General features: G+C 40.4%; 2 protein-coding genes across 2 annotated transcripts in view; one reads left to right on the top strand and one right to left on the bottom strand.

Annotated features, from left to right (window-relative positions):
- Nucleotides 1-5,984, top strand: si:dkeyp-38g8.5 (uncharacterized protein LOC568385 homolog). Its single transcript, XM_053650595.1, has 4 exons — nt 1-157; nt 2,577-2,670; nt 2,792-2,879; nt 4,412-5,984. The coding sequence occupies exons 1-4, from the start codon at nt 85-87 to the stop codon at nt 5,111-5,113; spliced, it is 957 nt and encodes a 318-aa protein (XP_053506570.1). The 5' UTR covers nt 1-84; the 3' UTR covers nt 5,114-5,984.
- Nucleotides 5,975-14,896, bottom strand: part of epyc (epiphycan) — a 24,953-nt gene continuing 16,031 nt past the window's right edge. The window contains exons 3-12 of the mRNA XM_053650034.1: nt 12,543-12,738; nt 12,096-12,250; nt 11,388-11,998; nt 11,233-11,240; nt 10,920-11,099; nt 10,447-10,560; nt 9,481-9,639; nt 9,014-9,216; nt 7,641-7,736; nt 5,975-6,409 (exon numbers count right to left, since the gene is read on the bottom strand). Of these exons, the coding sequence (XP_053506009.1) occupies nt 6,239-6,409; nt 7,641-7,736; nt 9,014-9,216; nt 9,481-9,639; nt 10,447-10,560; nt 10,920-11,099; nt 11,233-11,240; nt 11,388-11,998; nt 12,096-12,250; nt 12,543-12,738 (1,893 nt within the window). The 3' untranslated portion in view covers nt 5,975-6,238. The remainder of the gene's footprint in view (nt 6,410-7,640; nt 7,737-9,013; nt 9,217-9,480; nt 9,640-10,446; nt 10,561-10,919; nt 11,100-11,232; nt 11,241-11,387; nt 11,999-12,095; nt 12,251-12,542; nt 12,739-14,896) is intronic.

Below are 14,896 nucleotides of genomic sequence, written 5' to 3' on the forward strand. Positions count from 1 at the left end.
AGGGAGTGTCCGCCATTTTGTTCGAAGTCCCCTTCGTGTCGGGCACTAGACCACTTCGCGCCGGCAGGAAACAACTTTTTGGGCATGGATCACGCATTTTATGTCGTGCAGTCGCCACCGGAAGATCCCACGATAAGCCCAGATTTCACGTATAAGAGTAAGTAGAAGGAAAATCGGCATATTCTTAGACGTGTTCAACGTTTTGCATTTTTCCCTTTTATTATTGCGCGCGCGCGCTCGACGGCGGCCATGTTGACTAGCCAGCGAGTAGACTCCGGAGCAGCCTCGCGCACTAGCTTCATGGCGTCTGCGTAGCGGCGCGGTCTGGTGCACTTACACCCAGCAATTCATGGTTTATTTCATGTTTCTAATCAACCTATGCGAATATAAATACCCCCGAAAGGAGAGGGTAGAACCGGCTGTAACCTCTTTAAGTCACCTATGTTTTTTAAAAACTATACGTTAACGCCTGTGTAGTGATACAGACACTAATCACCGGGGCGTTGCTAAACAACACACTGTTATTGATCTTATTCAAACCCTGACAGGAATTACTCCAGTAAAATATTCCATAAGTGTAGACGGTAATAAAAAATAATAATAATAACAACGACATGTTATATTAAGGCTACGGCATAAAAAATGTACAATAAGTAATTAAACTGTACATTTGGGTATTAAATATGTTTACAGCTAAGAGTTGTTTGTTTGTTTATTACAATAATCAATTTTCTTCCATTTAGTGTATCTTATACTTAAAATAATATTATTAATAATAATAATTATATAGGCACTTTTCATCTCAAAGTGCTTTATGGAAAAGGTTTTTTTTAAAAAAATTAGATTAAATAAAATTATAATAAAAAGATCGGTGAAAGAACTCCAAATAAAGTTTAAAAGCAGATTTTCCATATATTATAAACATAAACATTCGTAATAAATAATAATCTTATTTTACACAGCACTTTTCATATCGAGTCCCGAATGTCAAAGTGCTTTATGTACGTAAAAAAAAAGTAACACGAATAAAAGAATTTACAATTTTTTTTATTATTATTTGTAAATTAATATTTTATCAATGTTTATGATTGATAAAACAACCAGAATATCATTTCATTTTATTTTATACCTTTTGTGGCTGTAATTAGTGATTTAATTGAAAAAAAGAGACAAAATGATCTCGTTAACTCTAAAGTTACAGACACCTGATAGAATAAATTTTTTTTATTACTGTTATTATTATTTCAATGTACTTTATAAATGTAGTTCATGGTTTGAAGTGAAACCAGTTGAATATTATTAGTCACAGTAATACTCCTAATACTGCGAAATACTCTAAAGGTTGGAAATGACATCGAAAGTACATTAAACTCCTCTGAAAAATAAGTGTTGATTTCAGGATGAGGTGTTTTTAAGATATTTACCGTGTATATTTGTTTGTAACAAAACAACTGTGTGAAAGTTATAACTGTGATAATAACACAGAAGTGTAGTTTCGGGTTGCCAGATCTGTATAAACTCAGTACTGTGCATTAACAATGTAAGTTTGCTTTAAAATTCTCTCCCTAAAACTAACATATATAAACTAATAAAATATACATGCAAGCTGTTTCAAAACACACACGTTCCCAAAAAGTTCATTTGTCCCACCAAAATAGTCTTGTATTAGAGGTCAGAGCTCTTAATCGTCAATCAGTAAACAGATCAAGATAATCCTGTTTTTACTGTTTGAATAGTGGGTCAAAAAAAAAAAAGCTAAACAAATTGAATTAAAGTTAATCTCGTGTATGCCAAGTGTTCAAGTGGTCAGCGATTGAAAAAATTGTCACTAATCGTTGATGAACGATGATGTCTGTCATTTTAGGTGGGAAAAACGTGTAGAAAGTTACAGAAATAAGCAAATTTTACCTCAGAATTGACATTTTACTTATCCTAAAAGTGATGGAAAAATAATCTGAATCATTTATTCATTGTTGTGGGTTATAAATATTAGCCAAAAAAAAGAAAGGGGGGAAAAAAAAGAGCAAGGACGGCAGGATGTTTAAACAAGTTCCTCATGAACTATGATATGATCATGTGTTAGAAAGAAAGAAAAAACAGGATGTTATAAAAGCGTGTTGTACATTTGAAGCGTTTATAGTTTGTTACAGAATCTAAAATGGCAATTCTAAAATGGCAAATTATTAACGAAAAAAGCATAAATACTTCCACGTCTTCTTTCGATAACGAGGGATTATGGCAACCAGCCTGGGGGAGCAACATGATCATCTGACCTTGGACTTCTGCCTTTTTGTTTTTTATATATATATATATATATATATATATATATATATATATATATATATATATATATATATATATATATATATATAATTTTTTTTAAACAGTTACAGATTGACAAAAGTTTATAAAAGTGTTTTTTTTTTTTTTAAAAAAAGGGGAAAATGGAGGAAACCAGTTGCCATGACAACCTTAATATAAAATGGTCTTGCATGTGAGGGTGTCATCAAGTAAGCGCTTTTTAAAGCGGATGTGTTTATGATTATTAAAAGACCTTTATTTTGTTTCCCCGCAAGTGTCCGAAGCCGAGCTGGTGAAGTTTGTGAGGTTACGCGCCGCCAACGATGCCCTCTTCACTGGAAAGAGGAACACGTCGGTCATCGCTTGGAGGTAATAATAATAGTGTAGTTATAACCCATCATTTTTCTCACACGCACACATATCTAACTCGGGTGAGTAATAACAGAGGTATGGCTGTATTATAAGCTGTGTGTGTGTGCTTGTGTTACAGGGCTATCTTAAAGGAGATGGGGATCCACAGGAAGATGTCGACCAGTCAGGCGAGAAAGAAGTGGGAAAATCTCAAAAAGAAATACAAGGTACGGTTTTACAATACCGCTCTAATCCAGTTTTATCCTAACCCAAGAAGTAATGGCGCTCTGTTGCTTCATATCATACACTGGATTTGTTTTTATAGCATTATAAAATTTTGGATGAGCTCGAACTGTGTTGCTTCCGGGAAAATGAATCCGATATCGAGCATTATCAGGGTTCGAATGTAGGAGTCGGATCAGATTGGATATATTTAGGCACAAAATTGCCGTAAAGCTTCTGATCAACACCAGTTACTAACCCCACGTTCACGATATAGACTTAAAACTATAACCCACGTTACGGCGTATAAACACGTCATCGACGATATCGTCAATATCACGGGATGGCAAATTCTTATCGTATGATGGGGATGATGTCACATGTGGCACTAGTTCTGTCTCTTGCGTCGTTTGTAGTTTGAGTCGTTTGTAGTGTAGACTGCTGCTGTTGTCTCTTGTGGGCGTGGGCATGGGCGTGGCCTGTCCAACGTATTTAGTTCCCATGTCTACTCGAATTAGTCTAGCGTTAATCAGTAAAGCAAGCGAACTTTACTAGCTACGCACACTTACCAGAGGCATCAACGATCTCTGCTAAAAGCGTTATTGTTCTTCGTGATGTTTCAGTACATATTTAATGAGAGATGAATCTACCGTTAGTGTTCGAAGTCATGAGCGGGGAGTAAAACGTTTGCCTTTGACCGCAGTGTGAAAACCTTTCCTAAGTGGATGCAATTTTTGCAGAAATTAGCGCAAAAAAAAAGAAAAGAAATTCCACAATATTCGGAGGAGCTTGCAATTTTGTGAAATCACCGTGGATTTTCCTGCGGATTCTGCCCGAGACGCGTCATAGTGAGTGAGAGAGAGCGAGCAAGCAAGCGCGTGCTGTTTAATGTGTTCCAGACGTGTTTTCTTCAGCGCAGAAATGCCATTTTTACTTTTATATCCTTATCTGTAAATGTTATAAATTCACGGCAGTGTTTCCATTTTACATAAAGACTCGTCCTGACGGCAAGCGAGTCTCCGTTACACTTCACTGAACGAGCGCGAGTCCACGCGTCAATCACTCGGAGAGGAAGCGCAATAACTCTGACTAAAACATTCATTTTGATCAAATATGTTGTTCAATGCGATATTTATAAACTAAAGTAATTGTGTTTTTATAAGAGCAGTAACTGTAATGGGGTTATAACGTCATTGTATTAAATGTAAGAAGAGTAAAGTAACGTTACTGTGTTCAGATGAGTGAATATGTGTGTTACTGCAGAACATTCAGCCTCTTACCAGTTAACACTTAGTTTCTGCTTTTGTATAATCGACATGTATCCAAAATAATCGTTAGCCGCAGCCCTAGTTATATTCCATCTTCGTTAACGTACCAGTAATCGTAGACGTAAGTAATAAAGGTAACTGTAGTGTTAATAACTGGATAAATGGACGTGGTTTCTTTGGTGAACGTGTTAGTTAGTTTAGGTCTAAAGTCCTATAATGTAATTCTACCGATTACGTTATTACATGCGCTGATGTCGTCCCTCTCCCAGGAAATGAAGAACCCTCCACCAGGCATCACGGTGAACCCGACCAACTGGCAGTGGTTCTCCCTGATGGAGGACGCCATGGAGGGCAGGCTGAACGACAGCGAGTCCATGGTGTCCACCATGTCGCTGGGCGAGGACAGCGACTACCGCCCCGACAAACCCAGGAGACGAGGCCGTGATTCGTTCCGCAGCGACATCGAGCTCCTGGTCGACGGAGAAGACACCGGGCTCTCGGGCGACACGGGGCGAGACCTGGGCAGCGACCGGGACGACATGGAGCACGAGAGGGCGATGCTCGATAGCGACCGGTCGGCTCTTGAAAGCGAGAGGATGGTGCTGGAGCGAGAGAAGATGGTCCTGGACAGGGAGAGAGCCGGGCTGGAGAGGGAGCTCGCCGCGCTGGACCGAGACAAAGCGTCTCTGGAGAGGGAGAAAGCCGCCGTGGAGCGGGACAGAGCCTCTGTGGAGCACGAGCGCGCTCAGCTGGAGAAGAAGAGGGCTGAGATGGACAGAGAGAGAGCAAAGATGGAGAGAGACAGAGCGGCACTGGAGAGACAGCGAGCAGGCATCGGAGGAGACGTAATCGACAATCAGGAGGGATCCGAGAAAGCAGCGGCAGCGGCGGAGGAGGAAATAGAGCTAGCGTCCATACAGAGGAGACAGAAATTCCTCGATTTATTTGAGAAGCTGATCGAGAACTTCTGAACGGAAGAATTCCTCTCATGGAGGAATTGGCTTCTTGTTTATTCTGAGTGTCATTTTTATTTTTATCGGGAAGATGCTGTATGATTCACCATGCTTGAAGTTTTTTTTTGTTTGTTTTTGTGGTATCCTACTGATGTGAACGGCCGAGACGCGCGCGTTCAGGGTCTGAGCTAGAGTTCTCCTCAGCTAGGCTGTCAATGAAAAACGTTAAGCCACCTCTGTTTTGGAGAGGTCATCCAAACAACTTTTATTCACTTGTGGTATTTCCATACAAAGCACACATGAATCAGGTTTAGCATCTCTCGCCCTCACACAGTACAACAGCTCTGACTGGGTCACTTGAAGGCTCTATACCCCCCTCCCCCGTGTGGACAAAACAAAACAAATTGTTTTTTGATTAATTATATACCAAATATTTGCAGTTCATGTGGAGAAAAAAAATATCATGATTTACGTTTTTATATTACAATACAGACTTTACAACAGGAAATGTTTATGTTTATGCTTCTTTTATTGCATTAGATAATAAATTTTACCTTTTCAAAATTCAGTGAGCACCAGCTGTGACTGATTTTACGCTAACCAGAGTAAAAAAAAAATTGTATGAATATTAACAATATATAATATTATTATTATTATTATTATTATTAATTATTATTTCATTTTTTCCCCTTTTTTACAAAACACATTTAATTTGTCTGCTTATCATTACCAGTCCAAAATGGAAAACAAGTAAAATACATTAAAGGTTTGATTTATTTTTAAATAAGGAGTTTGCATATGCACTGTTTAATTTTATTATTTTTCTCCCTTCCCAAATTTTTGATTATTTTTTTTCTTCCAGATTTCATGAATCTGACTGTTCTTAAATATTCACCTACACATCATATTAATTTGTCATATTTAACATTTAAACATGTTAAATGATGTGTGTTTATTGCACGTGTGTGTGTGTGTGTGTGTGTGTGTGTGTGTGTGTGTGTGTGTGTGTGTGTGTGTGTGTGTGTGCACAGAAAACCTCTTGTACAAGACAGGCATTCATACACGTGTTTACTCCAGCCCAAAGTTTAAAAAAAAAAAAAAAAAAGTTGGAAACGTGTGTGTGTGTGTGTGTGTGTGTGTGTTTTAAATAAGGGCACCAACAGGAATACGTGGCAAACACACATAAGCCTGTGGAGTTCTGCTCAGGTTGACGGGGTTGCCATCCAGGCGAATGTCCTCCAGCGCCCTCCGAATGTAGCTCAAGTCGTTCCGTTTGCAGAACGTGTCTTCATGTATCATCTGGATGTTGTTGTTCTGAGGAACAGATAAAATATTAATATCCGGGGGTTTTTTCCATCTTTTGCCGCAACGTACTTTCACATCTACGGCTTATGTCTCATAAAACGCTTACACCGCAGCGCAGTTTCAGATGGCGTTGACGAATCTTCTCTAACAGCAGCTACACATCTCAGCTTTATATTAATCCACGCGTGCAGTTATCCGTATGGTGAATTTTTCCTCTAAATAAGACGAGTTCATTTAACATTTTTGGAAGGAGTCTCCAGTGTCAGAGGAGTATGCCGGAGTTTGGCGGCCGCTAAGGGAACGACAGCAGCCGTTTACAGCTGCTACACGACGTTAGCTGTAACTATAAATGGATAAAAAATTACCAACGTGTCCTTTAATCTAAATGTAATTGCTGTGGTACAAGAGGAATAAAACCATTCCGGCCATGTTGTTATTAGGATAATACCCACTTCGGGGTGGACCGGTAGCCCCGCTTCATGTCACCTCACCCATTTGCTGATTATTTTCCTATAACAGCACGACCCCCATTACTTAAACAATTAAACAATGTGAATGCTTTACTTTTCACATCCATTTAGAAACCTTCACAAGATTCCGGCCGTATCCCAGGAGGCCACATTTTACTGTAGCGCATCGTTAAACTTGCAACTTGCATATTATATTTTATGAAATAACCGTCGTGCATCTTGAACCGTCTTGATTCTTGATTTAAAAGACACTTCAAACAGCTCAAACTTTTTTGCTTTTTAACTGTAAAATAAATTCCACATAAATATATATTTCGACTTTTCCAACATCGAGCTCAGTACGTAAACGTGTACGGAAATATCCTGGCTATTTTACGTGTCAGAACCATAGAGCTTCGTTCCTGAACTAATAAATTAAAACTAAATAAACGATTGAAATGATATTAATATAATATTAATAATTTTCTTTAGTGTGGATTGTGTAGTGTCTGCCAGTGAACTCTGAGGATTCAAATCAAGTGTGCGACTTTTAAAGAAGACTTGGATGTAACAAAAATCGAAATCAGATTTAAATCCAAGCGTAAATCTATGTTTACCCCTTATGTAGATGTAGACAATACGATATGGCAAAAAAAAAAAATAGTCCACTTAGTCTGATTTTAAAGATAATAGGAAGTACGACAATCACACCTGGCTTAAAAATGTTTTAAACGAACACTTTCGCATGGAGTGTCCACATGGGGGCAGTAGTGAGGTGGGAGTGCAGGTACCTGTAGGTGCAGAGAGCGGAGACTATCAGGCAGAGGAACAGGGATGTGATCGATGCCGTTGTCCGTCAGGTAGAGGTAAAGTAGTCCTGTCATGTCCTACCATGCAGAAACAGCATGTTTACAAACAGATCATCCCACACATTCATCTATCCTGTGCTTTCCCATCCAATACCAAGACTAGTATCACGGTACAGTGCCAATATTTTGATGAGTTTTTCTTGTGCTATCGTTAATATCAAGGTTTATATGTGAAGTAATTCGTGTGAGAAATTTGGTTCAAGAATTACGCCATATACAGTACATCACATAAGGAATGAAACGTCCTGGAAATGCTAGTTTCTGAAATGTTAGTTAGTTCCTGTTATAAACAGTTGTTTCCTCATGAGACTCTCTTTTTTCTTTCTTAAAGTTAATACGAATTAAAAAAAAAAAAAAAATCTTATTAACTTGTCATCCATCCATCCGTTTTCCATTCCGCTTATCCTACACAAGGTCACAGGGAGCCTGGAGCCCATCCCAGGGAACTTGGGGAACAAGGCACACTGTAAAACCGGATAAGTTCGTTTAACTCCAAAAATTTGAGGAAACTAATTACCTCAAATTTTTTAAGTTGATAAATCAATTTCTTTAAGCCAAATACACTTAAATATAACAAAAATGTAACTCAAACTTTGTCAATTAAAATACATTTTTGTTATATTTAAGTGTATTTGGCTTAAAGAAATTGATTGATCGACTTGAGGTAATTAGTTTCCTCAAATTTTTGGAGTTAAATGAACTTATCCGGTTTTACAGTGTAGGAAACACCCTGGATGGGGTGCACAAGGCACAATCTCACACACTATGGACAATTTGGAAATGTCAATGCCTTCTACACATGTTTTTGGACTGGGGAGGAAACCGGAGTGCCCAGAGGAAAGCCCTGGATCACGGAGAGAACATGCAAACCTTGCCAATGCAGAGCGGAGACGGGATTTGAATCTGTAACCCCGGAGGCGCAAGGCAAGCGTGCTAACCACTAAGCCCCCCATTGTGCCCCCCATACAAATCATCTTACTAAGAAGCGACAAAGAGTAAATGTCTCTCTCCTGAAGACTTTCCCACACTGGAAAACGTACAAGCTGGGGCTCATACCGGAGACTGGAGTCTGACGAATATACATTTCATTTAAATACAATTATTATTCGTCTTAGTTTATATGGATGGTTTGTCATACAAGTCTCTGTGTTACTATAAGTTGTTTCTATAGAAACAATAACTTGTTAGACTAGTAAGCAATACCTAAGAAACGATCAAAAGTAAGCATTACTTGAACCTGCACCCATAACCTCCTCGTACAGTATCATGATTTTTTTTTCCCCCTTCCCTCTTACCTTGAAGGCTTCGTTCTGGATACCGGTTCTGCCCAGGCGGTTGTGACTGGCATCAACAAGGGTCATGGTGACTGGCAGCGCTGGGAGTTGAGCCACACTGTTTTCACGTATTACCAGTTCCTCTAAAGCGGGTAGGCCAAAGAAAGCGCCGTCTTCGATAATCGAGATGGCGTTACTTGTCAGATCGATCCGCTTCAGTTTGTCTTTATGATGCAAAGCAAAAAAACACAACATTTAGAGAGAAGTCAAGAGAGAATTCAACGAATAGTGAAGCATATTTCATATAAAGCTGTATAAATCAGAGGATTGTGGACTATTATTACTATATTGTGGACTCATACAGTCATATTGTCATATTGCCCAGCTCTACTCAATAGTGCTGCAATAAATTATATTTAGTTTGCGATAACATTTCCCATAATTGCAAAAAAAAAAAAAATGTAATAAAAATATTCGAGTAAACATACTCATGTTAGCAAAGTCTGATTTGTTGATCTTAGTGATCCTGTTGAAGCGGGCATAGAAGTGAGTGGTATCTTTGGAAAGAGGAGGCACGTTCACCAACTTCACATCTTCACAGTACACAGATCCTACCAGGCAGGTACACAGCAGGCAGGTGGGCAGACCTGGCCACCAAACCAGTAGATGGTGTCCACAAAAAACAAAACAAAAAAAGAAACAAAGACATAAATACGAATCAAAAAATGCAACCGAAGAAACAATTAACCTATAGAAGTGTTTCCCGAGTTGGTCCTCGGTAACCCTGGATTGTCCATGTTTTTGCTGTCTTCAATACAAGTGCAATATACCTTAACCAAACAATCAAGAACACTGAAGCCCTGGTAAGCATTGCAGTGTTGGGAGCTGGGGAAAAGTAAACAGCAGCCCAAGTGGGGATCTCAGAGGACGAATTTCAAAAAGAATTTGCCCTAAACTAGCACTCTGACATATAAAATGTAACAATGCTAACAAGAAATAAAAGCTAGTTTGGGCCACATGTTGTAATTTGCATGATGTGTTCTGGCCCCTATATTTTAAACATTTAAACACATGAGTTATGCATACATTCATTCACAGAGGTGTTTACAAGAAAAACAACAAACAGTGATGCGCATATATAATACCTGGATTACTAATCCGTAGTTGTTTTACAGAGTTATGACTTTTTTAATATGGGCTAACCTCACAAATAACAGGTCTGAGATTATGGACTGTTTCAAAGAGGTGTTCCAATTAATACATGTAAACAGTGTAGAATTTCAATCAGAGGACATAATGTGTTATAATGAAAGTGTACAAACCTTACCAATCGTAGTGTGCATATCTCTTAGTGGAATATTCTTTTATTTTTGATCAATTCTGTATGGTTGTTGCAATTCACAATATTCATGTCGGTTGACCTTAAATGCACAATAAACAGGTAGGACACTAACCTTCATGGACTTCAATTTCATTGACATCAACATCAGGGTCAGGTAGCCCTGAACCCATTGTACTCCCAGCCCCCTCCTGGGGTAGGGTCTGGGTGGTGGGAAACAGCTCCTCCTCTTGTTACACACAACGTTATGATGTTAGGAGAAGGATTAGCACAGAGTTTGACAAAGAGATAAAGTGAGCAGTGAAGTTCATGAATGGAACACAAATAACACACATTTAACCCATCACAGCCAGTTAAATGAAGCACAAAGGATTGTGAGAAGAGGAAAATATAATGTATCAGTAGATATGCTGTATAGTAAATGTGTTAGCGTTACTTAATGAAACAAGGATATTATTTTAATGGTTAAAATGATCCATTGTATGCCTGTTGGGCTGCCTATGACTCCATGGCTCTTTTTCAGGCTGTTGTGCTACCAAGTTGCAAATATTAACAGCATGATCTCTACGGGGCAAGTGAAGTACTAACCTTCCAGTAGAGTAGGGATGATTGTTACAAATTCCTCAGGAACCTCAGATTCCTCAGGAGGCCCTGAAGTCACATGCTCCTCAGGGAGTAGAGGTGGCTCTAGTACCCCTGATTCCCCAGAAACGGGCTCCTTAAAAGCTTCTTCGGGGCCAGTGCTAACTGTAACGTAGATCTCCTCCTCTTGGTAAAGACAAGGCGATGCAGTAAGAGATCAATTAAAGCCCCATAACACAAGAAGAGGCCTGACAGTATGTTAATCACTTGAGCAGTAACAATTAATAAGAAGTTAAATATCAGAATAGAAACCATTCACCTGGCCAGCTAGACAACTAGGCAACAAATAGTGTAAAAACCCATCACATTCTACACTATGGAGTACACAGTTTTTAGGTGTACAGAATGCAGTTTCCACTACAGTCAATAGTACTGACCTCCTCCAGGAAGCAATGTTATTTCTCCAGATGGAACCCCAGAGGGTCCAGAGCCAAAGTCCCCAGAATCTCCAGAAATATGTTCCTCAGAATCTCCAGAAATAAGATCCCCAGAGGGTCCAGAGCTAAAGTCCCCAGAATCTCCAGAAATATGTTCCTCAGAATCTCCAGGAATAAGGTCCCCAGAGGGTCCAGAGCTAAAGTCCCCAGAATCTCCAGAAATATGTTCCTCAGGATCTCCAGAAATAAGGTCCCCAGAGGGTCCAGAGCCAAAGTCCCCAGAATCTCCAGAAAAAAGGTTCCCAGAGGCTCCAGAAACAAAGTCTCCAGATACTCTGGAAACAAAGTCTCCAGATACTCCGGAAACAAAGTCTCCAGATACTCCGGAAACAAAGTCTCCAGATACTCTGGAAACAACGTCTCCAGATACTCCGGATACAAAGTCTCCAGATACTCCGGAAACAAAGTCTCCGGACATTCCAAAAACAAAGTCTCCAGAGACCCCAGAAACAAAGTCTCCAGATGCACCAGAGACAAAGTCCCCAGATACTCCAGAGACAGAACCACTAGATACTCCAGAAACAAGGTCTCCAGATACTCCAGAGACAGAACCACTAGATACTCCAGAAACAAAGTCATCAGATACTCCTGAAACAAGGTCTCCAGATACTCCTAAAACAAGATCTCCAGAGACTGCTGAACCAAGGTCTACAGAGCCTTCAGAACTAATATTTCCAGAGCTTACATCTGCAGAGCCTCCAGAACCCAAGCCCCCAGAACCTCCAGATCCCAGAGGCTCCCCAGAATGGTATTCTCTAGCATCAGGAATCTTTCCAGAAATCCCTGATGCTCCACTATCCCCAGAACCTCCAGAACGCAGACGCAGACGCAGCTCTTCCTCTTGTTAGAGACAAGATTAGGTGTTAAGAGACTGATTAGAACTGCATGATGACAATGATTAAGTTTAGACAGTTAGAGATGATGGGAGCAATGGTTTAGGTGATGCATTGTAAGAAATTGGGGTTAAGGAATTATATATATATATATATATAAAAAAAACATTTAACTAATCAAAATGCTAGTTAAATGGATATTAAGCAATTTTTATGATGGTGAGTACTGGTAAGACAGTGTTGTGTGTGTGTGTGTGTGTGTGTGTGTGTGTGGGTGAATGGGTTGGTGTAATACAGACCTCCCGGAGTGTCTGGTCCGAACAAAACCCCTGGTACTCCAGAGCCTGATGGGATGAGCGAAGGCGTTATAGGTAATTCTTCCTCGTGCCCACTTTCTTTTTCTGGTTCCCATTTTGGTTCCTCTTCCTCTCCCTCTAGTGAGGCTTCAGTTTCGGGATCATTGTCCTCATCTGGGGCCACAGTGCTAATCTCTATCTGCAAGAAAAGAAAGGTAAATCCATCCATCTATCCACCCATTTTCCATACCGCTTATCTTAGGGTCGCGGGGGGGCCTGGAGCCTATCCCAGGAAACTCGGGGCACAAGGCAGGGGACACCCTGGACGGGGTGCACAAGGCACAATCTCTTTGATTCGGTTCTCCAACCCATCACAGGGCACAATCACACGCACATTCACACACCCATTGACACATTACGGACAAGTTGGAAATGCCAGTCATCCTTCAGCGCATGTCTTTGGACTGGGCAAGGAAACCGGAGTGCCTGGTTGCTCATGATTATTTCTCCCTGTTGAGTCCACATGTCAAGCTGTCTGAAAACTAGCAGGGCAATGGGTACATTTTGCTAGCACGTTGTAAATTTTTTTTTCCTTCAGGCATAAGTATACACATCTTTGGCTCTGAGTGGCTAACGAGCCATGTCTGTCTATGCTACCTGGAAGAATACCTCCTGTGTATCCATTATTGGCATTGAACATATCAGAGAAGCAATCGCCAGTTCTGACATCTCTTAGCTTACTGTGCAGTGATTCCGATGTCGATACAACACTTCAGGCTGGCATATTTAGACGCTGATTCTGAGTTGAATCTATCCCAACTGCTACACTCAGTATACTGCCCAAGCACCCAATGCAAGTGCACTGATGCCATTCTGATGAGATATCACATATGGCTTTAAAATGCTTCAGCCATTTTGCTGCATCCATTGGAAAGATCGTTCCAATCCGCATCTATTGATCCCTCTCTAAGGGACCTGATTGAAACCTCAGTCCTAGCAGTTTGAGACCTAGTCCAGGTTGTAGGGTGGGGCTCTGCCAATCTGGTTTATGGATAGCACAGTCTGGGGACTTCTACATCAACCCTGTGTATAGTATATACACCCAAATGAAATTGCATCATAGCCAATCCCATTGCCGCTCAATAAATGTGTTGAGATTAGGTTTTGCGTCATCATTTGGTCAAAATTAAAGGCAAAGGACATTTCACCTTGGCGAACATCTTCTGTCATCGCACCCTATAGCAATGCAGTTCCCAAGCTATGATTCATTTATTTTACAAATTATGACAACAGATTTTTTACAAAATCTTTTTTTGTTGTTGAAGACTTTACACTTTAACACGCCACATTTAAATTAAGAATCTACGTGCTATTTGAAGCTTTTTCCACTGTATTGACACAGTACACTAGTGTAGGAATGGAGCATCTGTCTTCCTCCGTTAGTTCCTTGACAACCTTGAGTGACTCAGTGGAACAACAGAGATCAAGAAACTGTGCATAAATATGCCAAAACATGAAGTGCTAATTATAAATCTGGAAATTAAATAAGTCATCTAGACTTGGGGTCACAGAAATTTCATAACGTCCATAAGGGCTCATTTGCCCAAAATGTTTGGGAACCTATGCTATAGCAAGTGATTTGAATGTCATCAAACTTAACTAAGGAAAATTTCTTTAGTCTAAATATCACTAAAATCTCTGTTCGTACAGTACAATCTCATACGTCATTTATTAAATGGTCATATTTGACACTGAGTATTGTTTACATTATGAAAACCATGGCCAATATAACCAGTGTTGTATAGTATTCAAGTAGAATGTCATATCACAGCCAAGCCACAAGCCAATGCTCCCTGTTTTTCACGAGCTACCCAGGGATGCCGGAGACCCGGAGAATCACCCACTTCATGGAGCTGTTAACCCGGGAGAGCTCTACTCTGGGCCACGGCTGAATGGGAGCAGAAAAGCAGCACCATCACGTCCTTGGAACAGTTGACAGATTGATTTCGGATGGTTTTCGATCACTCTCCGGATAACAAGGAGACAGGGGAGGAACTGCTAACCATAAAGCAAGGTGCACGCTGTGTTGCAGATTATGCCCTAGAGTTTCGCACTATTGGTGCCAGGAGTGGATGGAACGAGCCAGCTCTCAAGACTATGTTTCGCCAGGGATTGAACCCGGATGTAATGACAGAGCTGGCCTGTCGTGACGACCAACTCACCCTCGACTCACTCATTAACTTGGCTATCCGCCTAGAGCACCTGCTACAGAGCCGCCACACAGTACGCAGTGATGCTGCAATTGCGGTGCAAGGCATCCCCGCTGAACTCATGCAGCTGGGGCGTGCGCGGCTCAA

Source organism: Ictalurus furcatus, chromosome 19 (genome assembly GCF_023375685.1).
Source record: "Ictalurus furcatus strain D&B chromosome 19, Billie_1.0, whole genome shotgun sequence".
In the NCBI taxonomy this organism is placed as follows: Eukaryota; Metazoa; Chordata; class Actinopteri; order Siluriformes; family Ictaluridae; genus Ictalurus; species Ictalurus furcatus.

Coding starts and splice junctions, on each gene's coding strand:
- si:dkeyp-38g8.5 (XM_053650595.1), top strand. CDS start 85: ATGGATCACGCATTTTATGTCGTGCAGTCGCCACCGGAAGATCCCACG. Junction 2,671..2,791: donor ACGTCGGTCATCGCTTGGAG/GTAATAATAATA, acceptor CTTGTGTTACAG/GGCTATCTTAAAGGAGATGG. Junction 2,880..4,411: donor ATCTCAAAAAGAAATACAAG/GTACGGTTTTAC, acceptor TCCCTCTCCCAG/GAAATGAAGAACCCTCCACC.